This window comes from Colletotrichum navitas, assembly GCF_030913465.1.
Source record: "Colletotrichum navitas strain CBS 125086 chromosome Unknown LY79scaffold_40, whole genome shotgun sequence".
NCBI classification, from domain to species: Eukaryota; Fungi; Ascomycota; class Sordariomycetes; order Glomerellales; family Glomerellaceae; genus Colletotrichum; species Colletotrichum navitas.
Genome location: NW_026850586.1, coordinates 143,447 through 167,166, shown reverse-complemented (window position 1 = coordinate 167,166; position 23,720 = coordinate 143,447). Strand labels below are relative to the sequence as shown.

The 23,720-nt window shown below is 47.9% G+C and overlaps 10 protein-coding genes and 1 non-coding gene across 11 annotated transcripts; 6 read left to right on the top strand and 5 right to left on the bottom strand.

Annotated features, from left to right (window-relative positions):
- Positions 1 to 475: 475 nt before the first annotated feature.
- Positions 476 to 1,405, top strand: LY79DRAFT_518057 (C2H2 type zinc-finger-domain-containing protein; the record flags this gene model as incomplete). The annotated part of the gene is made up of 1 exon (XM_060554996.1): positions 476 to 1,405. The coding sequence occupies one exon, from the start codon at positions 476 to 478 to the stop codon at positions 1,403 to 1,405; it is 930 nt and encodes a 309-aa protein (XP_060412883.1).
- A 1,084-nt stretch (positions 1,406 to 2,489) lies between these two features.
- On the top strand, positions 2,490 to 3,131 carry LY79DRAFT_689484 (SGNH hydrolase-type esterase domain-containing protein; the record flags this gene model as incomplete). Its single annotated transcript, XM_060564714.1, has 1 exon — positions 2,490 to 3,131. A coding segment is annotated over one exon (642 nt), but the record flags the coding sequence as incomplete, so codon positions are not given.
- A 1,580-nt stretch (positions 3,132 to 4,711) lies between these two features.
- LY79DRAFT_660233 (Chloroperoxidase) lies at positions 4,712 to 6,257 on the top strand. The gene is made up of 4 exons (XM_060562767.1): positions 4,712 to 5,090; positions 5,140 to 5,355; positions 5,411 to 5,707; positions 5,756 to 6,257. Exons 1-4 carry the CDS (start codon positions 4,988 to 4,990, stop codon positions 5,860 to 5,862), a joined length of 723 nt encoding a protein of 240 aa, XP_060412881.1. The 5' UTR covers positions 4,712 to 4,987; the 3' UTR covers positions 5,863 to 6,257.
- A 1,016-nt stretch (positions 6,258 to 7,273) lies between these two features.
- LY79DRAFT_591179 (fatty acid hydroxylase superfamily protein) lies at positions 7,274 to 8,353 on the top strand (the record flags this gene model as incomplete). Its single annotated transcript, XM_060561243.1, has 1 exon — positions 7,274 to 8,353. One exon carries the CDS (start codon positions 7,274 to 7,276, stop codon positions 8,351 to 8,353), a length of 1,080 nt encoding a protein of 359 aa, XP_060412880.1.
- Positions 8,354 to 9,984: 1,631 nt separating this feature from the next.
- LY79DRAFT_591178 (major facilitator superfamily transporter) lies at positions 9,985 to 11,436 on the top strand (the record flags this gene model as incomplete). Its single annotated transcript, XM_060561242.1, has 1 exon — positions 9,985 to 11,436. The coding sequence occupies one exon, from the start codon at positions 9,985 to 9,987 to the stop codon at positions 11,434 to 11,436; it is 1,452 nt and encodes a 483-aa protein (XP_060412879.1).
- An 85-nt stretch (positions 11,437 to 11,521) lies between these two features.
- Positions 11,522 to 12,711, bottom strand: LY79DRAFT_670720 (short chain dehydrogenase; the record flags this gene model as incomplete). Its single annotated transcript, XM_060563816.1, has 4 exons — positions 11,522 to 12,158; positions 12,258 to 12,426; positions 12,527 to 12,579; positions 12,671 to 12,711. 4 exons carry the CDS (start codon positions 12,709 to 12,711, stop codon positions 11,522 to 11,524), a joined length of 900 nt encoding a protein of 299 aa, XP_060412878.1.
- A 1,031-nt stretch (positions 12,712 to 13,742) lies between these two features.
- On the bottom strand, positions 13,743 to 14,237 carry LY79DRAFT_580736 (uncharacterized protein; the record flags this gene model as incomplete). Its single annotated transcript, XM_060560137.1, has 2 exons — positions 13,743 to 14,019; positions 14,113 to 14,237. The coding sequence occupies 2 exons, from the start codon at positions 14,235 to 14,237 to the stop codon at positions 13,743 to 13,745; spliced, it is 402 nt and encodes a 133-aa protein (XP_060412877.1).
- Positions 14,238 to 16,915: 2,678 nt separating this feature from the next.
- On the bottom strand, positions 16,916 to 17,801 carry LY79DRAFT_258452 (uncharacterized protein). The gene has a single exon (XM_060551917.1). The coding sequence runs from the start codon at positions 17,623 to 17,625 to the stop codon at positions 17,029 to 17,031; it is 597 nt and encodes a 198-aa protein (XP_060412876.1). The 5' UTR covers positions 17,626 to 17,801; the 3' UTR covers positions 16,916 to 17,028.
- A 186-nt stretch (positions 17,802 to 17,987) lies between these two features.
- Positions 17,988 to 19,262, top strand: LY79DRAFT_634390 (family 16 glycosyl hydrolase; the record flags this gene model as incomplete). Its single annotated transcript, XM_060562232.1, has 2 exons — positions 17,988 to 18,758; positions 18,858 to 19,262. 2 exons carry the CDS (start codon positions 17,988 to 17,990, stop codon positions 18,939 to 18,941), a joined length of 855 nt encoding a protein of 284 aa, XP_060412875.1. The 3' UTR covers positions 18,942 to 19,262.
- Positions 19,263 to 19,364: 102 nt separating this feature from the next.
- On the bottom strand, positions 19,365 to 20,333 carry LY79DRAFT_517941 (methyltransferase; the record flags this gene model as incomplete). Its single annotated transcript, XM_060554984.1, has 2 exons — positions 19,365 to 19,600; positions 19,676 to 20,333. 2 exons carry the CDS (start codon positions 20,331 to 20,333, stop codon positions 19,365 to 19,367), a joined length of 894 nt encoding a protein of 297 aa, XP_060412874.1.
- A 787-nt stretch (positions 20,334 to 21,120) lies between these two features.
- On the bottom strand, positions 21,121 to 21,206 carry LY79DRAFT_t162. Its single transcript has one exon. It is a non-coding gene; the product is annotated as a tRNA-Glu (tRNA).
- Between the last annotated feature and the right edge of the window lie 2,514 nt (positions 21,207 to 23,720).

Here is a 23,720-nt window from a genome sequence, read left to right as displayed (position 1 = left end):
ATGCCTTCAAAACTTATCTTATCCGTAAGAGGACGGTCATTGTAGGAACCAAGTTAGCTAGGCTGTATCTAGGTCGTTGTGTTACAGTGGTTTCATTGTTCATTATGAATCATATCTTGTCAACGACTAGGAAGAGGATATCGTTGGTGGATTTCTACAATAGGGTTACTCTATGGTCTTGAAAAGCTAAGGACTATCGGTGATAGGCTATGACTCATGAGGGCCGCAGCTGCACAGCCATCAAGCCACTGCAATCAGTGAAGGATCTAATTTATAAGTATTGCAGGAGCATATTTTGACATAGCAGCTATAAAATAAGAAGAGAATCTGGCTAGCCATTGTTAGATAATTCTACATCTAAGCATAACAACATCGTCATATTTTAACGCAGACTCCAACCAAAGCAACTTATTATTCCGTTACTTAGCAACACCTACCACTTCAACTAGAACTACACCAGTCCGAAACCCCCCAAATGAGTTTCTTACCGAGCTCGGGAACCGTTTCTATGGAAACTGCTTCCCGTGGATTGACTGACACTCCCGAACCGGTTATGCCACCGTTCACGTCTGGACAATGTCTATTCTGTCCTAAATTCTCGCCAGATTTCACCAACAGTGTAATACACATGCAAAAGTCACATGGCCTGTTTGTTCCATCTCAGCAACATCTGGTAGTCGACCCTGAGACACTTTTCAAATATCTGCATCTGATTGTTTTTGGTTATCGAGAATGTTTGCAATGCGGAAGACAAAGAGCTACGGTGCAAGCTATACAACAGCATATGACTAGCAAGGGCCATTGCAAATTCGACATTTCAGAGCAGGACTCGGAGTTTACCGAGTTTTATGACTTCTCTGGGCCGAAAAACGACATAGAGAATGGGGGCAAGGGCAATGGCCAGGAGGAAATTCAAAAGGAGTCATCAGCAGGCTTAAATCGAAAGTCACTGCTGGTCGATGAAGACTCATTGCTTTTACCGTCAGGGAGAATTGCGTCAAAGAAATTCTCAGTAAAACCGGCCCCTCCCTTTTCTCGATTCCTTCGTCAATCTCGGGAACTGTCTTCACAACCTAGACATGCTCTGGTGAAACCTGACACCGACAAGGGGTCTAGCAAAGTGCAACTCAACCCTGGCATGCGCAACATACAACCTCTATTGAAGAGAGAAGAACGGAACCGGGCAGATGCGTCGTATCACAAGGCGAATATGCAAGCAAAGGACCGAAGGACGTTGATGCACTTGTCGCCTTCTCAACAGCGCTCAATGATAACGACACAACATAGGTGCGAGGAGAAAACGCAAATAAAAGAGGGAAGAAAGCAGACCAGACTTGATCAAAAGGGTAATAAGAATTTGTATGCATATTGGGCCACTGAAACGCCCGTTTACCAGTGTGGCTAGTCATAGCGATAAATTGCATTACAAAACTTGTATTATTGGTCTTTTCCTAAAGACTTTTCTGTATCTTTCCGATTAGAAAGGATGGGTGAACTTTACTAAGATTGTTTTCGTCAACTTATGTTTTTTGTTATTTAGCTTGGCAAGAGGTTTGAAGAGGACCAGGACACTACCTCTACACCACACTAACTTCAAGCAAACCCTACTGCTTATCTTGCCCAGTTTATCTTGCCCAGCCCAGACATTGGAGCAAAAAATATTACGAAGGGCATTATTTATTTTCCTCTATTAGATAACACGAAGTCTGGAGTGTTGGCCTCCGTGGATCTAGTGAAGCGGACAAGTACTTGCCTCCATGAACGCCTGTTCGCGACAGGGGGTTATAAAACCCACCAGTGAGGCCCCTAGGCAACATTCAGCTAATGTCAATTCTGGAATGTGAACGGCTCATACAGGAACACTACAGAGATTAGCTACTGAACCCCGCGTACAAAATGTATTACCTGTCAATTCAAGCAGGAGTTATGACTAAATTCCTAGGTCATGGAGAGGAGTAGCGGTTATTAATCTAAAAGGCACGTCTACTCTAATACACTTCACACCACCCTGCGTGTCTTGGATTTAACGAACAAATTATATGATAGGCCGGGAGTGGTGGAATTACTGCGCAAAAATTACCCATGGTTATATTATCAAAGCTGTGTTGCAATATGGTTTCTGACTGGTGGGAAAACTTTGTACAAACTAGCTCTAAAATGCAACTATCCCTATAGCCTAATAGCTAAGTCGAGATGCAGACTTACTTCTCCCGACAATGCAAAATATCCAGATACGTATTATATTGTTCCTACTTATAACTTTATAAAGAAACATATCCTATGGGTTCAGTCTCTGTCTCTTATATCATTCATCTTTTTGCAAAGGTTATGGTCAGTGAACCCCTCAAATCAAAACATTCTATCTTAGTTCGAGATGCGGGCTTCCAGCATTCTACTTGGTTTGGGCTTGGTGATAAGCGCTGTTGCGCAAAGTCGGATCAAAATCTGTTAGTCCATGTGCCACTTTCTATGAAATGTCCCACCTCTGACAACTTATCTCCTTAGTGCCTCTTGGCGACTCTATCACCGAGATCACATGCTGGCGAGCATTGGTTTGGGACATGTTAGTCAAGGAGAACCTTGCTAGCCAGGTAGATTTCGTTGGCACCATGAGTAATAACCCAGCCAATTGTCGGGCTCAGTCAGGGTCATTCGATCTCAACCACGAAGGCCACTCAGGATGGTTGTCTATCAATATTGCCAATCAGTATATCCAAGGATGGCTCAACACATTTAAACCGGACATCGTTCAGTTCATGCTTGGCACAAATGACGTTTCCAATGGTCGGGCAACGGGCGACATTATCGCATCTTACACAAAGATCGTCGGACTGATGAGACAGTCTAACCCCCGGATGAAAATTGTGGTCGATCAACTGATACCGCTGTCTTACAACATGAACGGAGTCAATGCTGTGAACGCGCAAATCCCTAATTGGGCCCGATCTCAAAACTCCACCAGCTCGCCCATTCTGCTCGCCGACTGCTCCACGGCTGCTGGCTATACACTTGCAATGAACAAACAGGATGGCGTGCACCCCAACCAGCAAGGGGATCAATTCATTGCGAATAAGGTTGGACCATTGCTGATCAAACACATCAAGGATCTCATTAAAGAACGAGGACTTTAGTATGGGTCCAAAGTTTGTCGAAAGTTTGAGGAGACCAATCAGCGCATGGATTCTAGTTTTCAAGTCTTGCAACCCATGCAATTCATTAACAAAACGTCTAAATTGTTCATCTAAGCTCAACATACAATGTAAGCTTTGATTTTCAAGTAGTTAGAGTAACTGCCTAGTAAGGCGTCAAGTTTGCAGTACCCCTGCGCATACCGTTTGGATGCCAGTATTTGTGCTCTTTATTTTTCAAGTACAGAGTCTCGCTTTAATAGACATGTCTGCATACGGAGTGTGGGTGATGAGAATGTGATAATTTGGGAATTTATCAAGCAAGCCACCTGCGCATCCACCACTGAGTATTAACTTATCTAGAATTACAAGACAACACAATGTCTGTTCCTATGACCAACTGCTACATCAAGAGAACTATGGCTACTTGCGCGGCACTTCGCAGAAGACTCTAAGTCCTAGATTAGGCATTGAAGAACGCTCTATGAGACACTGACTCAAGGGCAGTAAGCAGAATTGTCCGCTTTGCTAACTGCACCCTTGGCTTGTTCAATGCGCTACATATTTGGTGCATGGCCGCACGGGTCGCCCTCGCTCTCGCTCTCGCTCTCTCTTTCTCTCTTGCGCATTTCCAGCTCGGAGCCTGCCATTGTCTCCTGCACTACAGCTTCTATTAATACTCGAAACACAGGTTTTTTTTTGTTTTTTTTTATGACTGTCACGGACCACTTTTTCGGGTACGAAAAGTCATAGGGAAACGGCTTAGATGTCTACGTGTAAGACTTCCTGGCCCGAAAAGTAGACATACGTATCTTTGGGGTGGATTGGGGTACTTGGTGCCGAATTATCAGATATTCCGGCGGTGAAATCTCGCAAAGCTGCGCGGTGGCATGAGGGCATCGCGACATTAATCTCTCTGAGCCCTATGAGTTGGGCCAACCCAATTTAACCAGTAATATATCTGTTGGAACAAATGGCATCATTAATATCCTGCAGGGATATCTGGAACCAGAACAACTGGGACGCCGGTTACAGCCCCTATATATATCGCCCATCCGGCCAGAACCCCTCTTCTAGATTCCTTCTACTCTTCGGGCAATAGTAGATAATCAATCAAAGATCTATTGCTCCAACCAGCCGAAAGGCTTTGCCGTTATTGGCACCCACCTGTTATACCAACAATATCAAAGCCCCAATACACTTAGCCCTATGTTTAAAACCTCTGGCCTGCACTGTGTCTCAACGCGAAGGAAAGTTACTACAAGTAGAAATGCAAGAAGAGTCCACAGAGAGCACGGGTTACATTAGTCGCAGGGCAATCATTCTCTACTAAACATAGTATTGTAGATAGGATGTTTTTTTGTTTTTGTTTTTTTTTTGCGCATTGACACCTGGAGTTATGCTCGGGGACAGTCCAAAAAGGGAATTAGCCCGACATATGACTAGGGGAATATCGATAATGACCTTCAGAAGTTTGGTTACTGTGGGTCATTCACGCATCGGCGAGGTCGTACTACATATTGCTGACAAGCTTCTGACTGCTAATATCCTACCTAATTAGGAGTATTTCCCGTCAACCACTCCCCATCAAATCCACCCAGGGGTGAATAGCAATTTCGCGTTCCGCACATATAACTGGATTTGGCATGCTAGACAGCATGAGGCGCAAAAAAGGGATGACGCGAGCCAATGCAGGCAGTAGATGATTCACATCTGATGCCTTCAAGTAGAACTTAAACAGGCCCGCTCCTTCACTTTCAAGACATCCGTAAGCTCCCTTCTTCGGTTGTACAAACTTCGTTACTGTTCTATTGAGGAACCTTCCAATCTTTTGTTTGCATCGTGTCCATTCGCCCATCATGAATATCGGGTCTATGCTGTTCCTATGTTTTGCATTCACAGCAGATGCATTTGCTGTGCGGCGTAGTGCAAATGATTGGTCTGCGCCGAATGTCGCTGATCGTAAGGCTTGAATCCAATAATTACGAAGTCCGTGTCTAACAAGCACCAGGCCGCAGCCCGTGCCCCATGGTTAACGCTCTGGCCAACCATGGGTATCTCCCTCGCAATGGGTTGAATGTCTCTCTTGCAGACCTCATTACTGGTTTTACAGCTGCCGTGAATTTGGATCCCGCTGCAACCACCCTGGTTGGACAAAAAGCCCTTCTCACTTCTACTACTGGAAATAACGCGACATTCAACTTGGACGATCTCAACACCCACGGGAGTGAGTTTTCGTTTTTTCCATTACCAGCTCGAAACTGACGGCCGTATCACACTAGTTATCGAGCATGACGGGAGTTTAAGTCGCAACGACATCTATTTTGGCGACAACCACTCGTTCAACCTGACTATTTGGGAGTCTGTGGCGTCTGACTTTACTGATTCAACTATCTCGATTCCAACAGCCGCGAAAGCCAGAGTAGCACGTCTTCAAGCCGCTGCCGCTGCCAACCCGAAATTCAATCTTACAGCCGATGGTACTCAATTCAGCTTCATCGAGACTGCTCTCTATCTGTCTGTATTTGGCAACTTGGACGACGGCAATGCCAGGACAGAATGGGTTAGAGTGCTTTTTGGTATGTGTCCACGATCCCTGGTTAATCTATTAAGCTCACAACGTGTAGAGAAAGAACGTCTTCCCTTCGAAGAAGGTTTTTCTAGGTCGGCTTCACCAATTACTGCGGCGGGCATTCTTGGCTTGGTAAACAAGGTTGCGGCCGCAAGTATTTAGCATGTTTGGTCTATGGAGTTTATTCTTGTTTCTTCAAATAAAGGCAGTGTTAACGGACTTACATCAGTCTGGCTCTCGTATAAAGCACACCTTGAAATTATTAGAATGAAGCCTGCTGGACAAGACTTGACAGGATCTATACCCAAGTACAAGGATAATTTGTTTCTATAAGGGAAGTGTCTACCTAATATTGTTCAAGTCTGCAACTTTAACAAATCTTTATCTGCCATGAGTTTAGGGAGATCTTATGCAAGCTACTTCAGACAAATACAGAATCAAAGTTTACATCTAGAGTACAGCACATTGCTGGACAATGATTACGGGCGTAAATCATAGTATTGTAACATACTGTAGACTTATTTCAGAGCAATGCAGTCAAAACTATACACACAAAGCTAGTATTTATAAATTTTATTAATTTAATTTTTAACTTATTGTATTGGAGACAATTCTCAATTTTGTATAAAAAGACCTTCGGTAGCACATAAGTAAGGCATTTTTATAGCTTTCTTAGCTATGTGTAAATACTTTGCTAAAGAGGTTGTTTAAATTGCTTTCTATGCTCTACTTGCTTATGAAGTCACAAAGGAAACTTATGTGTCGTTCAAACGCATCTACAGGCAAGTTACGCGCCAGGAATAATACAGCTTTTGTACACACTCGCTGTAGGTAATTAGTTAAAGTTATGTCGTCCGAGAAAAGGTTTCATACAGGATATTGCCTAAGAAAGGCATGAGAGTAACCTAGAATGCACGGTCAGTCTAGAACGTTCACCCTCCATCCCCACGTCGCCCCACCATTTCTATTGTCAACATAGTAAGTCCCCAAAACGGTCTTAACCTTTCGCACGTGAGTATATGACCTCACGATTTCAAAAGATCATGTGCCCGTGCTGCACGAATAGTAATATCTGCAATTGCCTGGAATTTTGAGATCATCTACCGAAAGTACCTGTGGAATACCTCTAGTGTTTCCGCAACTGACGAGCCCGAGATCAACTCAAGCTTGCGAGGACTACGAAACACGTCAGGCTGACAACCTCGGCTGTATTTTGCGTTGCGGGCAGCTGGGTGCAGGCGATCGACATGAGCCTCAGAAGAAGTGAAACATTGTCACAGTCGAGACCGGAGCTCTGCATCCTGACCAAAGCGTAATGCTGTCGGCTGCGTCAACAATAGGAGGTGGCAAAGTTTGCCAATGCTTCTGAAATGTGTGACTTGCTGTCCGAGCTTATCTGACAGCGGGTTGAAACACGTGAAGGCGAGACTGCCGAGGGACATAATCAGATGAAACTATATATGAGGCGTGGAAATCTGTCGTTTCTGTTGATAAAGTGTTGTCCGACTGGCGACGTACGCATTGTTAAAAAGAAGAAGGAAAAAAAAAAGAAAACTTGCGCTTTTACCTAAAAATGTCTTTGACTATCACTGCGACTTCCGCCCCCTCACCTGTGAGGGTCGAAAGGCAAGATCCTATGAAATCGACCTGGAGACGAGGCGACAGACGTGACTGGAAATTTGGCAACTTCCTCATCGAGAAGCTCGGTCTATACCACGATGAGCTAGATCGGCCGGCACCCGTCCACGCCAAAGGAGATCCCGTTCCATATATGCCACATTGGCAACTTCATCGGTGGATTCTCCTGCACGCCACGATTCCTCTCCTCATTCACCAGGCAACAGTCTCCCTGACTGGGTACAAACTCCATCCGGTTGCTGCCTTTATATTCTACAGTACTGCCATCAAGTTAATCGCCATTCATCAAATCAACACCCTGAGAGCAGTCGGTCAGCGTTATGGCTACCTCGATGGCGACAAACACGAGCGTGATGGCGTACCAGACAATAGTGTCCAAACCGTCCTGCGTTCTCTTATCTCTACGGCGACATTCAGGGCGATGATGGCAGTTATCTTGGCATATCGAAGCAATGATGCCCCAAGCACAATCAACTGGAAGCTGCTACCGTTGGAGATTGGTTTATATGGGATCGTGCTGGACTTTTGGTTCTACTGGTACCATCGGCTGATGCACGAGGTTGATTTCCTGTGGAAATATCATCGGACTCATCATCTGACTAAGCACCCAAACCCTTTATTGACAATTTTTGCCGACAGCGAACAGGAGTTTTGGGATATTGCTGGGATACCATTCCTGACGTGGGCTACACTGAGACTTGTTGGGTTTCCAATGGGATTTTACGAGTGGTGGTTCTGTCAGGAATATATCATTTTTACAGAACTGACAGGACATAGCGGCCTTCGCATCTGGGCTACCACTCCTAGTCCATTCGCATTGCCCCTCAAGTGGTTCAAGAGCGAGCTTGTCCTGGAGGACCACGATCTACACCATCGAAAGGGGTGGAAAAGCAGCGGGAACTACGGGAAGCATACGAGGCTATGGGATCGTGTTTTCGGGACTTGTATGGACCGAATAGAATGCGCGGAAGGTGCGGCGGACTACAAAAATACCGCAGTGATGCCGCTACTTTGAGGTTATTCGCGTGGTGTTCTCAGCTACCATAATGTTTACAGCGAAATGCATTTTGGAATCACAGCTAGGTAGCAGAATCGGCTATCTACTGCCGATTTTTTGTGGATTTGAGCAGACCTGGATGTATTGATAAATGGATGTTCTATAAAATGAGATTCGTCCTACATATCGTTATCATCAGATCGTCGACAGTCGTGCCTCTTGATGTGTACATGAGTTAGTCGCCTCATAATGGTGACATAGATCTATCAAGCATGTAGTTGACCCTCATACTTGCAATAGAAAATAGTCAATGAGCAGCTAATAGTATTCACACTAGACACATTTTTCTGGTATATAATAAAATATCGCGTTATCTATAATTTATCCAGTATTATATTCCTCATCTCAGTCGTATCCCCCGGCCCTCGTAGAGAATCTGAAATCTTGAGAATTAGAGACTATACTGCAAAATTGGCTTGCTGAAGAGCTACTGAAGTAAATCTTTAGGGGGTTGATGTCTAATCCGTATGCGAAACTGTCCACCAAGAATTTAATGTAAAAACAAGCGATGACGGGAATAGTGAGTTTCAGTATGTTCTCGTCAGCATAAGTTCTAAACATTCTTTCTCACCAGTTTCATAAATCCTTAGATGTAGCGTCGATGTCGCCGGACGACGAGTGAGAGGTTATATTTGTTGGGATTTGAGGAACTCAAGACTCTAATTATATCTAGACAAACCATCACCTTGCCGATATATTCCTAGAATCAACTACATTCATACGCCCTGTGGCTCATCACACATGCGAAAGGTCAAAGCGAGAAGTGTCCACTACGTTAGGCGAAGACAGGCATCGCCGTGGATCATCTAGACATACACTGTTAGCAGGCTAAAAAATGCTTCATTGAACCATTAACCCTTTTGAATTTTGGAAGATGACTTTGAACTGAGGTGAGAGTCAGGGTTGACTTTCTATCAATAACCCTACGATTTGGGACTCGCCGCATCCTCGCAGGCTTTGTATTCTGGCGCCTGTCCACTGTCGCATGCAGCACCTAGTGCCCGTACCATGTTTCTTTCCAGTTTTCAACAATAGTTAATTTGGTTTCCAGTATATGGCAGTTGGATGGCACCAAATTGTACTGCGGCACTTGGAGACAAACTTTAGGGGCGAATGTCTACTCCGGTTTGTGATTGCTGTCCCTCCCTGAAACACTGGCCACTTGGGAATTGACCCAGACAAAGTTTGGCATGCCTACGAATTGAGGACTCGGATTGAGGACTCGGATTGAGGACTCGGATTGAGGACTCAAGCTGTCGCCATTAGTAACGATCAAGGACTTAATTACTGCTTCCAGAATTCATCCCTGTGTTCCTCGAAAACAAAATTTTACTCGTCGCCTGCGGGCCACTTAATTGGCCTCAAACACGTGATTTCCACCACCCTTGTATTAGCTTGTAGGCATTCTATTTTCGCTCTCTAGCCGACATTATCTCCGTAGGGTTCAACTACGCCCATCGTAAATCCGAGCCCGCAATCCACGCATGCTCAAACCGCCGAGCTTTCGACATATATATCTGGCGGTCACCTTTCCATGTCGCCGTCACTTAACATCTAACCACTTAGAAGGATTAATATAGCCAACAATCATGTCGTCCGAACCGGTCTCATGGTTGTCGCGGCTTGGGGAAGAGAGTGGCTTCGCCTCTATCATTGAGTCCTGTCGCGACACCAAAGTACTTTGTTTACAGCGTTTCGTCCGACTTTTTGCCTACGGGGCCTCTTTTCTCATTCTCGTTCACTTTCTCTCCAGTCTCAACTTCTCTGACGAGCGAATCGGCCTGTTCATGACACTCACGCTTCTCGGGGATGTCTTCATCAGCTTCTTGCTGACAGCAATCACCGACCAAGTCGGTAGGAGAAAGGTCCTTGGAGCTGGTGCGGTTTTGATGATGATGAGCGGTCTGGTCTTTTCATGGGCTGACAACTACTGGATTCTGGTTGCCGCTAGTATCTTTGGTGTCATAAGTCCAAGCGGCAACGAGATTGGCCCTTTTCGCGCAGTCGAAGAGTCGATCCTCGCGCAGCTCACGGTACGCGACAAGCGAAGTGACATCTTCGCTTGGTATACTCTATTTGGCTCCGCCGGCGCTGCCTTTGGTACACTTACATGCGGTTGGGCTGTACAATTCCTGGAGCACAACGAAGCCTGGACTCCTCGCGAAGCATACAGAGTCGTGTTCCTCATCTACGCCGGCCTTGGTGCGCTGAAGTTGATACTCATTCTCGGCCTCACATCTGGTGTCGAGGCAGCACCACTCAAGTCCGACAGTGCACTTGCACGAGCCAGCGGAGAGCACCAACCGTTGGTCGCTGATTCGGGCAGGAGAGAAAATCATCCTCGACAGTCGACAGAAGAAAGTCGTCCTTTCCCAAGCTTATCGGAGCGTATGCGGGCTTTGGTACCCTATATATCTCCGCTCTCTCGGTCTATTCTATTCCGATTACTCCTCCTGTTCTGCATCGACTCCTTCGCCTCTGGAATGGCCTCGCCCTCTTGGTTGACCTACTTCTTCACCACGGTCCATTCACTTCACCCAGGATCACTGGGCACACTATTCCTGGTAACAAATCTCCTCGCCACGATCTCCAATATCGCCGCTCTTCCCCTTGCCCGTCGTCTTGGTCCGCTCAAAACCATGGTGTTTACACATTTACCCTCGGCTATCTTCCTTATGATGATACCGTTGCCCTCGGCTAGCCCTCTAGGAACTTGGGTTGCCATGGCTTTTTTGGCTCTCCGAGCTTGTACACAGAGTATGGACCAGGCACCAAGACAAGCATTCCTCGCCGCTGCCGTCCTTCCAAGCGAGAGAACGGCCGTTTTGGGCGTAGTAAATACTGTTAAGACATTGGCACAGGCAGGCGGCATTGGGTCTGCAGGATTTCTCTCGGGAAGACATCTTTGGATTGTCATCCTTTCGGGAGCTGGAGTTATGAAGGCTGTCTACGATCTTTTGATGCTGGCAATGTTCTTAGGTCTTAGAGATAGGGAGGCAAGCACCACAAAGTCGCGTTCAAGGGACGAGGAAGATCTGTAAGGGACCGAGAAAAACGTTTCCAAAACTAAAGGAGGGCTTGATAGCTTTTGAAACCATGATTACTCGTGTCGGAGACGTGCTGTGACTAGTCCAGCCGTTTCACGCCATCTTTTCGCACAATAGCCTCTAGTCTAGGCAATTCAAACTTCCTGTAAGCAAGTTCATCCAATAGCCACTCCCCAAAGAGCAGTCTTGCCAGCCAGACCGATCCAGCCATACCTCCAGCCCAGAACCAATTTGTCGCACCACCAAGCCAGCCGCCCAGCCAACCCTCTCCTTTCAATGCCTCTGCAACAAGCTGCTGCGCAAAGTCTTCCGTTGAAACAGTGGCGTTGTTCTGAGAGAAAGTCAGGCGCTTGGAGTAAATATCTTTAGCCTGTGCGTAAAGGGAGTTTGACGGCAATTCGCGGTTCAGCTTCGCGATTTGGCTCTTGACGGTTCCGGTCATAGAGATCATGACGCGAACACCAAAGGGACGCAACTCTTGACGAAGGGTGCGGCTGTAGGAGTTCAGGGCTCCTTTGCTGGCCGTATACACCGAACCGAAGACATAAGGCGAGATTGCAGAAAGGCTACTAATCATGATGATAAGACCCCGAGTTGGGATCAACATGGGCACGAAGGCCTGGACCATGGCCATGACGCCAAAAACGTTTGTTTCAAACGTCTGTCGTACCTCGTCCATGTTGATGTCGGTAGCCGGAATTGTGTGGGTAACGCCACTATCGAATTGTCAGAGTTGTGCGTTCTACGTATCCGGTTTACCCGGTATACAGTGTGCGCTTCAGCATGATTGCACCTCTAGTCTAGGGTAGGCTTACGCATTGTTAACAAGGAAGTCAAGACGGCCTCCTGTTAGTTCCGCAACACTCTTCTTGCAGGTGGCTATGCTCTCGGAATTGGCCACATCTAGCGGTAGGGTCGACAACCCCAAGTCGCTCAAGTCTTGGAGGACTTCGGGTCGACGGGCCGTTGCGATGACATGAAGGCCTATGAGCGAGTTCTTGTGAGTATAATAGTGCTTCAACTTCAATGCTAATCGTCGAAGCAAGGGCGCTAAATGGAAGGTTGAAACGCTGACACCACCCACCTTTGGCGTGAAATTCCTTGGCCAGGGCATGGCCAATCCCTCCTGGGGTGCAGCTATGGAATCGCGTCAGCACTAGAGCCTCGGGGCGGCCAATGTTGTTGTGGGGGTCAGGGATGAGATTGAATGAGACAAGATTTTGCTTACCCAGTGATTAAAACTGTCTTGGCATTTGCTGGGATACCCATTTTGCCTATGATGCGACCGGTCGTTAATGTTAAAGATGAGGAAGAAACTTGCGAGTGAAGGGAGCGCGTTCTAGGTAAATAGACGTACAAGACCCTCGGACTGTTGTTTAGCAAGCATTCCCCGGCATTACGTCATCCTGATTGGTCTGGCATCACATGTAGACCGTGCATGCCTACAGATAGTTGCGGACTTCCACTAAATTGACATCCCCTAGACCTCGGTTAAGTCCTTAGTAATGCCACAAAGAAATTACAGGGAATAACTACCAAAGGGGCCTTGCTTTCACTGTAGCTTAGACTGATAAGAAGCTTAGAATGAATAGGTACTTCACTAGAAAGGAAAAGTGTGGTGGGACAAGTTAGATTGGCAGCTAACGATCCAATTAAGGGACGCTCTATCTAGACTCAAGAAAAGGGGATACTACTGTTATTACAGTAAAGGACGAATCCATATATTATATAATACAAGCAATCCTGACTGCAATATTATTACTTTATCCTTTTGGGGCTCTTTAAAATTGCTTAATCTTTTTTCTTTTCTTCATTTTGTCTTCAGGCTAAATCTAAGAATCGCTAGATCTGTCTGTTTGTGTGTGTTTTATTAGGATTTGAAGAGCTTAGTTAGAGGCTGGGGTAGTTGTTACCCCTACTTCTTCCTCCTTCAGACAAGTGGCCTACGCACTTCCTTAAGAGCTATTTCGGGGTTATTCCTAGGCAAATAGGAGATATATAAATCATTTCTTGGCCTTGTCAAGATTGACTGCTACGACTCCCTGGCAGTGAAGGTCAGGTCTGCTTTGCCTTTTACCGTGAGGAAGTCGCTGGTTTAGTCGACTTTGAGAGACCCTTGATCTATTGTTGGGTGCCTGGAACGACACCAAACCTTGATTCAAACTTGAGAGTAGGCAGTTAAAGCAAACTACAATCATCAAGAACCTGCAATAAAATCATGCGTTAAGGATCCTTTCACCGTGCGCAGCAAAGCCAAGGTCAAATGACCTGCTGTTGACAAGACAGTTGTCAACAGAAACCTAAAACAGAGGAGTAATCCAGTCTTCTTTGATCGGGTATGCGTCCTCGTTGATGTCCATCTCCTGCGAACTGGTGAACATTTCACGCCAGTCAGCCGTTGTCAAGGCATGAAATCTCTTGTGGCTACTGACCTGTAAACCTAGGGAGTCGGCGGAGTAATTCCAGCATCCTCTGATAACGAAGCAAGCCATCCTGGCTCTGGTGTTGCTTGCGTCCCTACGGGTATTTCTTAGGTTCAAATCGGAAGCAAGAATACAAATATCGGACGTAGGATTTCTAGTTGAAAATTTAAATAGTTCTTCGACTCCGCGTTCCATGAGTTAGTTGGAAACAGCCCTTAATGTCGCTACTAAAATATGCAATTCTTACTTGCTGCGGCTTATCATAGGGCTGATATTGCTTAGAGCCGGGCAGTCAGGCAACACAAGAGGCTCCAGTCTATCGTCGCGCTTCTCCAACGAAGAGACTGCGTCATAGTCACCCTTGACAAGCATTAAGTCGAATCCTGTCTTTGCAGGATTAGTCTCTTCCGCATTTACGTTAAATCGAAGTTCACCCGACCGTCGCTAGTCGTATCACCGTCAGACGGTAGAAGGTTAGCAGGGAATGGCCTATCCAAGTGTCTAGACCATCGCAAATTTGGTGTTAGTTCCACCTGTTTTGATCGAACCAGATATATGTAGGAGGGCATTGAGCCTTTCTGTATCTAAGGCGATAGCCTAGGCCATGGCACCTGCCAGTCCCATACTATTTGTATAGTCAATTTTGGCTTGTAATGTGGTCATATTTTGGTCTAGTTGGTCTAGTTGGCTGAATAGCTACAGTTGGTTCCCAAGATCCTTCACTTTCCTTAGCACGGACCACTCCACACCAGATGCCCGGCCCTCTATACCCTGGGTATCCTGGGGCCCATGGGTATCTCTGGCAGCCTTATTGGGTGGTGTTGATGGTGTTGTTGCCGCCGATGTTGCCTTTTAAACCAGCAGCCCGTTTATAAGGGGCTTTGCAAGGCCATAACCTATTTTCAGCCACTCCTGATATTGCTTGCAATCAACCCAGCTAGGCGAGCCTTTTGATAGTAGGAAATAAAGTTCCTCTTGCCTACGACAATAGAGTCGATCTACTGACCAAGATACCCCAGCTCTTTCCTATATTATACTACCTCAATAGGGCTAAAGATTGACAGGTCAAGTGGCTGGAGGACATGGGAGGTACGTGGAGGCAAGGATAATATATGGGCGTTGTTGGTATAAGTAGAACAGCCACATAAAATCTGTCGTCGTATAGCTCCTGAGGCCACCTAGGATAAGGAGTCTAGCCTGGCCAGGCTTAGAGGGCTTGATGTGGGGGATGAAGACCCTTTCTAACCATTCAACAGCAGTAGCATTAGTAGTCCATCCATTCTCTGTTGTAAAGAGCTCCAGAATACGCTTCCATCAGAGCTGCCCCTCCTTCTGTTCTCCGATCCGCTGCACAGATAGTTACCCGACCTCATTCCACGATTCTCCACTTAGAGGTAACGATCAGATCAGTTGCCGTCGTCAAGTTCGCTTCGCCTTTTGAACCGGCACCTGCAACGTAGCGTCGTTGGCCACAGCAGACCATCATTTTTGAAGACTGCAAAAGAACTTGAAGCACATGCACCTAGGGGAGTATTCCCTGACGAGAACTTCCTTGAGCTGTGACGGTATCGCCTGACCAACCCGTTGCGACGATCATCCCGAAGTGATCCCGACACGCCGAATTCAAAGACCGCGGGGAACTGTGGGGTTAGCGCCGGCTTACCGGTCGGAGAGGGTGAGGGAAAGCCGCCAGGTGCCGGCCTAGTGACCGGGGGCTGCTGACTGGCAGCGTCACGATGAGATGAACCACTCTGCGCGAGTCATGGGATTCCCGCATGACGCGCCTTGAACTTCTCCATCTGTCTCTGTCTTCCTTGTCATCCTTTTTTCCTTCATTGCGACGCAGAATGCCGTGCACGCTGCACGCGTCCAGCCCAGCCTACGGCACATCCACACGCACAAAATCTTCCCCTTGAGGATCACGGCTCCCCCCTTGCACTTTTACTTGCGGCCAATCAGACCTTGATACAAGACCAACCTAGGGAGTTGCCCGCGTTAGCCTAGCCTCTCAACCCCCACTAGGGCCCATGTTGGCAAGGTGGCATCGAGTTCTTGCACCTGCCCTTTTCCCATCCGACGTGGACGAATAGAGCCGGTTACAGAACAGTTCCCGGGTTGCTTGTTCATGGGGTCCCTAGAACGCGTTTTTCTTGGACAGAACCAAGATCATCTGCCAAATGGTTTACCCTCCCAGAAGAGCCCCCTTGCCCACGAATGCTAGCTAATACCTAATTGTGCAGGCCGCAGTATGTGGCAATGTGCCATCCGTTCTTTAGCCGCCACTCTTCGTTGCCTAAAGCCAAGGTGAGACAAGAAGACAACCAAGATGCCTGGCGCGGGTGTATAATTGTGTAGCCAGCTGCTGGGCTCCATTACACAACTGCCGCTAGCGTGGTGACGTTCAATGTAGTTAGTTACCAGCTTCCCGGTCGCTCTGCGGCGCGCTCTCGCACAAAGTCACTAATATATCTCGTTCGGTGTCTCTCGGGACAAAAAAGTATTGAAGAGGCGTCGAAACTCATTGGACGTCGCGAAGACCACCATCGTCCCTTAGCGAAATGGTGTAAGCCAGAACCAGGCGGGATCCGTACCTATCTCGACTCACGCGAAAGAGTCTAGACCTCGAGACCATCTGTGGTTCTCTTGCGGTTCTACCAAGGATCAAAGGGGGCTGTCAAGTGTCACTTCCCGCGTGGCGATCCAAGGGTCGAAAGACGTGACGAGAAGAGAATCCAACCTCCACCAACCAGAGCCGCGGACGGCACACTCGGCTCGCGCCACCGGTACCGAGAGCCCACCAGCACCGGCCCCCATGCCTGCTTTGCATGCTCGAGGCACCCTTGTTGTTCAAGAAGCCTGCCATCTCCTGCCGCGATTGGCAGATGCCCGAGATGAATCGAAGCCTCTCCCGATACATCCCCCAGAAGGCGTAGACGCCCCCAAGCCTCTAGATGCCTCCCTGGACAGGGTCGGACCGGACGCCTGGCGATGCCGGCAATCGATTGGCCACGCTTGCTGAGCCTTAATCTTTCCTATTCTACGCACCATGCGCTTTTTTGTTCTTCCTTCCTTTTTCTTACTATTCTTCGCGTCAGCCATGATTTCCTCCGCTGTGCTTTTGCGGCCGCCTCGCTTGCCATATTGGGCGTGCCGACTTCGACGTCTAGATTTGCCGGGCCACGAACACAGCGCAAGGGGTCCCGGAATATTGCGCCTCACCTCGCGTGGCCCCCAGCTGGCCCCCTCGCGACGGGGGCTGTAGGTTTTTTTTTTTCTTTCTTTTTTCCTCTTCTGATCTCATGAGAGCACGCCGCAGCTCGCCAGCCGCGTGCCGCGGTATTCTCGTGGGCTCGGACGGCGTCTTCCCTCCTCCAGAAGCGTTGCCATCTGACGTTTCGGACACCAGCTCCAGGTCTTGTGCGGCGCTAAGATGACAGGAGACGTTCAAGTAAGGGCAGGGGTTGTATGATTGAACCCAGGCTGCTATCCATCCCTCCACGAATGGTCGTCTTCTCTGCTGAAGATTGGACGCGGCTCCAAGACCTCGGCTGTCTCGACAATTTCGAGAAGGAGGTAAGGGAAGGAAAAACCTATTCCATATTCCCTTGCTCCCCTCCCCCCCCGGCCGGCGCCGGCGCATCTGCCTTTGGGCAAACATGCAGGCTTCGGACTCGACAAAGCAGGCCCTCTTGGCGATAACGCTAATGTGACCACCGCAAGCAAAGCCCCCTTGCTCAGCTGCGACCCCCGTTGTTTGCATCTGCAGTCCCTTCTCCTTTCACTCTCTTTCTGTATATATATGTGTGCGGTGTAGGTCCCGTGATGGATGATGGATCCTTCTTCTGCTCTCATGGCCTCTTCACCGCATCCTCGTGCGACCATCTCGACAGCCGCCAACATCGTGATCTTGTTGCACCAAGACATGCCATTCTTTCAACATTAGCAGCAAACATCCGTCATTCTTTATAAAGCCTCTGCATCACGTTCCTTTAGTGTCGTTTGGGATAACTCCTCACATCAAACTTTATTCACTCCTTGTGTCTCTTCGAACAGGCAGAACGACCGCAAAAACCACATTCCTTTGCTCTTAAAGCGTAGTATCATACCCCACGATCAGCAACCATGCATCCCAAGTCCCTCCTTTCCACCCTCCTCGTCCTTCTCCCGGCCGCCTCGGCCTGGGACTCCCCCAACTACTCGGGCTTCACCCGGCTCTGGCAGGACACCTTTGCCGGGGCCGCCGCCTCGGGCGTCAACGAGGCCAACTGGCAGATCGTTACCAACATCAACGTCAACAACGAGATTCAGCAATACACGACGTCGCGCAACAACCTGCAGATCTCGGGCGGCGAAACCGTCCAGATCATCCCCCAGAAGGACGCCAGCGGGCGCTGGACCTCGGGCCGCATCGAGTCCAAGTACACCTTCACCCCGGCCGCCGGCCGCGTCACCATCGCCGAGGGCCTGATCCGCTTCGGCGACACCCCCATCGCCAACAAGAAGGGCATCTGGCCCGCCTTCTGGATCCTGGGCGACGCCCTCCGCAATGGAGTTAGCTGGCCCCGCTGCGGCGAGCTTGACATCCTCGAGACCGTCAACGGCCAGCTGACAGGCTACGGCACCGTCCACTGCGACACCTACCCCAACGGAGCCTGCAACGAGCCCAACGGCATCGGCGGCACGACAGCCATCCCGGACCAGGGATGGCACACCTGGCGCATGCAATGGGACCGCCGCTCCAACAACTGGCAGACCGAGACCATCACCTGGTTCCGCGACGGGCAGCAGTTCCACCAGATCAGCGGCGCGAGGATCGGCAGCGAGGGTATCTGGAACTCGCTGGCCCACGCCCCCCTGTACTTTATCCTGAATGTCGCCGTTGGCGGTAACTGGGTAAGTTCTTTTAGGGGTTTTTTGTCCTCCCCTCTTTTCCTGCTTTTTGCGTGAAATCAGCTCTTTTTGCCGGAACGTATGCTGACGACCCGGATGTAGCCCGGCAACCCAGACGGCTCTACCGTCGGCGGATGGGGCAGCTTGATGGAGACCGCCTACGTCGCCGTCTACCAGTCTCAGTAGGCACCAGAGCCCTCCAGGTCTCTTTTTTCTTTTTTCAACCACCCCCGCTGGACCTCTGGATATTGTGTATACTTCTTCGGGATATTGTATGTTGCTGCTCATGCAGCCATGCCATTCGTTGTATATATATGTCTTGTGCATACTTAGATACAGACCCCCTCTGTCGATCGCGTAGTATATAAACAATTACACTCATTGAACTACCACAGAGCCTTGATCAATCTTGGCCGCATGAGTACTACACGTGCTTCGACGGGCACAGTGAATGAAAGCAATGAATGATGAATATATATATATATATATATATATATATATATATATTCGTTCGTCTTAAGTCATGACGCTCATCGTAAATGATATACATGGTAGATGGTGACATGCTACATGGCGACAGGCTCCCGACTTCCCTCGGGCGCTAGGCACCTAGTCGTAGAACACCAAGCATCTGACCTCGATGCTCTGCCGCCCCTTGGCGTCCGCGGGGGTGTTCGGGTCGACGAAGGCAGTGTGCGGCGTGTAGTCCGCGACCCCCGGCTTTCCTCCGGGGCGACCTTGACTCCGCGAGTCGAAGCACTTGATGAACATGGCCTCGTCGGGTGTCATGTCCTTGGCATAGTAGAACTTGTGCTTGTCGCTCGGCGCAACAGAAAAGGTTTCGCCTGGGAACATTGTCAGCAAGGGGGCCCTCGCACCCAGAACGCCCCATGTCGTACGGGTTGGGTTTCGAAACTCACCCTTTACTTGATAGCCCTCGGTGGACTGCGCCCGGCTCGGGTCGGGGAGAACCTCCTTGCCGCGGTCGTCCTCGTCCTCGTCCGCCCTCGTGGGGTACAGCAAATCGACGGCAATGAGATCCTTTGGCTCCGTTGTCCGCCAGTCAATCACGGCCAGCGGGAAGTCGCTCGCCGGGTGCCCGATGGGTCTCCACACGTTGATGATTTGGTAGCGCCCCTTCAAGAGCTCCTCGGCCTCGTCACCGGGGACGTGCCTCCGCACGCGCGCCTCGGCGGCGGCGGGTGTCTGGTCGACGTGCACCTGCTGAACCGGCTGCCTCGGGCTGTCCTTGACCCTCCGGCGGATGGTATGGTCGAAGATGACGACCTTCTTCACGCCGGGCAGCTTCGCGCGCAGCAGCGCTTCGACCTCGGGGTAGTACCCGTTCCGGACGGCGGCGTCGTCGGTGAATTCCTTCTCCTTGGCGGGGGCGTTGTGCACGACGAAGCCGGAGACGTCGGTACCAAAGTTCTCGCCGGCCTCGCGGATGTTGGCGACGGAGCGCCGGCGCTCCGTGCGGGTGAAGGAGGTGACGTCCGCGTCGACCTTGGCCCAGGGTTTGCTGCCCGCGCCTCCCAGTGTCGCAGGGTCCAGGTAGCGGAAGCTTCCGGTCGTCATTGTTGCGAGGAGTCTGCTGTGGGTGGTGGGGGAAACGCTGCTGTTTCCGATGCTGGGCTTGAGTGTTGATGCAAGGATTGGGATCCGTCGTAGGGTTGTGCTCATACTAGAGCGGATTCGCGTCTAATGCAAGGTTTGCGGTGGGATTTTCAGACTACAGGCGGGATGCGGAGGTGATATATCTAGGACGAGGAGGGGAAGCTTTAAGTCGAACTTGGTAGAACACGAATGGGAGCCGCCGGATGGCGATTTCATCATCACCAACGAGTTCGGATTAGTCAGTCATTATTTCTAAGCGTCCGAGACCCACTTCCGGGTCGGCAGCGATTGCGGGGCATGATTTCCAATCACCGATACTCCGCCCGGGGTATGAGTGAACACATTCCGATCCATCGCCGACTGTCCGTACGTATGTGGGTGGATATACCTTCTGTAGACCAAAACTGCATGGCTCTTTTCATCGCGTGGCTCGTCACTGTATATATGCCGTGGACCTTTCATCATCAAGCTAGTCACTGCCATACGCGACTCGCCTGGGTAGGGCGTGACCGTATTCACTTTAAAACCTAGGCGATTCCTGAAGCGTGAGCAGCGCAAATCTGACTTATCTTCGCTTGCCCGTTAATCTCCCGTTTATTTCAATATGTGCCATACCTGTTACCCACCCACGTAGTGAATTTAGGGATGAAAGAATGCAAAATAGTACCAAATACTGGTGGTTCGACAAGCATTTTGTGGTTAGCGATGAACCAAAAGAAAAAAGAAACCAGTCGGGGGAGGCTCTATGTTCCGAAACCGAGAATCGAACTCGGGGCTATGCCTAACCTCTCACAGGATGAGAGGGCATCATGTTGGCCACTACACCATATCGGAGTTTTAGCTGTGAATTTTCTACCCGTAAAGAAAATTCTGAATCCCGGAGTGGGGGCGGGAACCCCGGCTACATGCTTGCAAACAGCGACAACAGTGCATGTTCAGCGCCCCACTGCGTACAGATCGAAGAAGATTCCATGGTCAGAGGTCAATATTGTTGCTTCAAGGTCAAAGTGTCTCAAACGTGTGGTGTCACCTCTCAAAACTCAGTAAATGTTACCGCCAACGAAAACCGTCAGGCAGGAAATACAGGACCAGCAGCCAGATGTAGAAAGACTCAATGTGCGTAACGAATGCTCAGTCTCGTCTTCATTTGCACCCACCATACGAGTCTTTTCCAATCGATCCAACCCGCCGTCTCTAGATGTGGACGACTGCTTCGCCTACACCGACAATAATGTGATGGGATGTAGGGGCGACAGCTGTTAGCAGATATGTTATGATTGGTACTTGCGTGAATGCAGGCGATCTTGTCTTCAGCGCCGATGACGCGCCGATTAAGGAGTGCGTGCCTCTTGTGAGCCGTGAAATACGAAGAAAGCATCAACAGCCCATGAAAATATCATCAAACTCCTCGTGTGTAGCCAACTGGACGCTGTGTTTCGAACCGTGTCTTGGGTTGGCAATAGCATCATGGTCGGCATCTTTCAGGATCTAATATTGCCACCTAGAAAGCCAATTGTCAATAGGAAAGGGGAGTGTGCGAGCAGATAAGGGCGTGCTCGAGGTTGCTGAAACAATAGGAGACGGCTCATCTCAGCTTTAGTGACATTGTTCGCATCGCTGTATATAGAGAGCTTTCTCCTGATGGACATCAAAAGCTATACATATATATATATATCCATAACGAAATGGCGGATGCATTTTTCCTTCGGTTACCATTGATGTTGAAGTAGAAAGGTCTCCAGAATGAAGTTATAAAATGGTTGATCGAGTTTGGTATAAAGTCCGCCACCCAGAGGCGCGCTTAACGTGAGACTCCTAGTAATATGTGGCTCTGGTCCGTCGGAAAAAAGTCTCGAGCTTCCAGAGACAAGTGCAGACGCACCGCGGCTAACTATAGACCAAGCTAGATGTCTAGGTGAGTGGAGTCTAGACAGTCGTAACTTTGTCCCAGAAGAAAGCATACAGTAATTACTACAAGAGTTGCTAATCACCCCACCCTACTTATGAATAGGCCCCACATACTAACACCCATTACAACTGTCAGGTGCCTAGAACAGGGCCCTAGGGTGGCACCAGCAGTAGGGCTATAGACAGATAAACTACTATCTAAAGCATATAAAAGGGAAAAGTCCTACAAGGACTAAGGGTTTAGAGGAGGTAGATTAGAATAATTATTATAATTAACCTCTAACTACACTATTTATAGACTCTTTTACTTGGTGTAATCCAAGCCTCTAATATATTTCAATTTTTACTTAACCACCCTTAGGTATACCAAATATTAGAGCTATACTAAATAAGAAAGGTTAGGTAGATAGGTAGATAGGTAGATAATTAGTATACTTAAGTATTTAAATACTAAGCTAGCCTAGTATTAGTATAGACTAGAAGATACTATTAGTATTAGTGTAGGCCAATACTAGACTTAAGTATACCAATTTACAACCCTGTGTTACAACCCAACAAGTTATAGGCAATGTTGCCCCACTTGGCAAAGCGGCCAGTGGGCAGCAATAGCATTTATACAGAACTAACAGATAGGCGTAGACAAGATAACTCCCACAGACACAGAAGAACTATAGTACAAGTCACATAACAATAAGATTAGATAAGATCTATACATTAGAAATACAGAAGCTATATACTTAGTATATAGGCGCTATACAGAAAATATATAGGTGCTATAGTTTAGATATATAGCCTTATACGCTAATAGAAAGAATAAACTTATATATAAAATAAACTTAGATATACTTAAGAATAAACTCTTATAGCTCTTTAGTAATTAACTTCTTATAATATAATTTATTTAAATAACTTTTAGTATTTAACCTTAGTAATTTAATTAATAAAAGCTATATAAGCTACCTTTATAACTATTAACTACCTAACTAATTACTAAGTAATTAATAACTAGTAAGCCTATACTACTATTAACTAAGTATTAACCTTAGCTTATTCCTAGTAGAAACCTTACTATTAGATTACTAACTATAACACTTTAATTACTCTTATTAAGTAAGTTAACCTTAATATTACCTAATAGTAAAGACACTATATTAACCTCTAAGAATACACCCTTAGTAAGTACCCCTAAGTCCTAGTGTTCCTTAGACAAGAACTTAAGGACATTATAAAGATTAATAATAAATTTATTCTACCTAATCTAAGATTTAATAAAGATAGTAAGGCTATCCTTACTATAGATTAATACTTTATAATTTAAGAGATAATTAAAAGAAACACTAGATATAACTAATAACTTATTAAAGTTATTAATAGTAATATAGCTAAACTAGAGTGCTTAGAGAAAGCTATCCCTAAGGAACCCTAACTAAGATATAAGAA

Coding starts and splice junctions, on each gene's coding strand:
- LY79DRAFT_660233 (XM_060562767.1), top strand. CDS start 4,988: ATGAATATCGGGTCTATGCTGTTCCTATGTTTTGCATTCACAGCAGAT. Junction 5,356..5,410: donor CGATCTCAACACCCACGGGA/GTGAGTTTTCGT, acceptor GTATCACACTAG/TTATCGAGCATGACGGGAGT. Junction 5,708..5,755: donor ATGGGTTAGAGTGCTTTTTG/GTATGTGTCCAC, acceptor CACAACGTGTAG/AGAAAGAACGTCTTCCCTTC.
- LY79DRAFT_258452 (XM_060551917.1), bottom strand. CDS start 17,625: ATGCAAACAACGGGGGTCGCAGCTGAGCAAGGGGGCTTTGCTTGCGGT.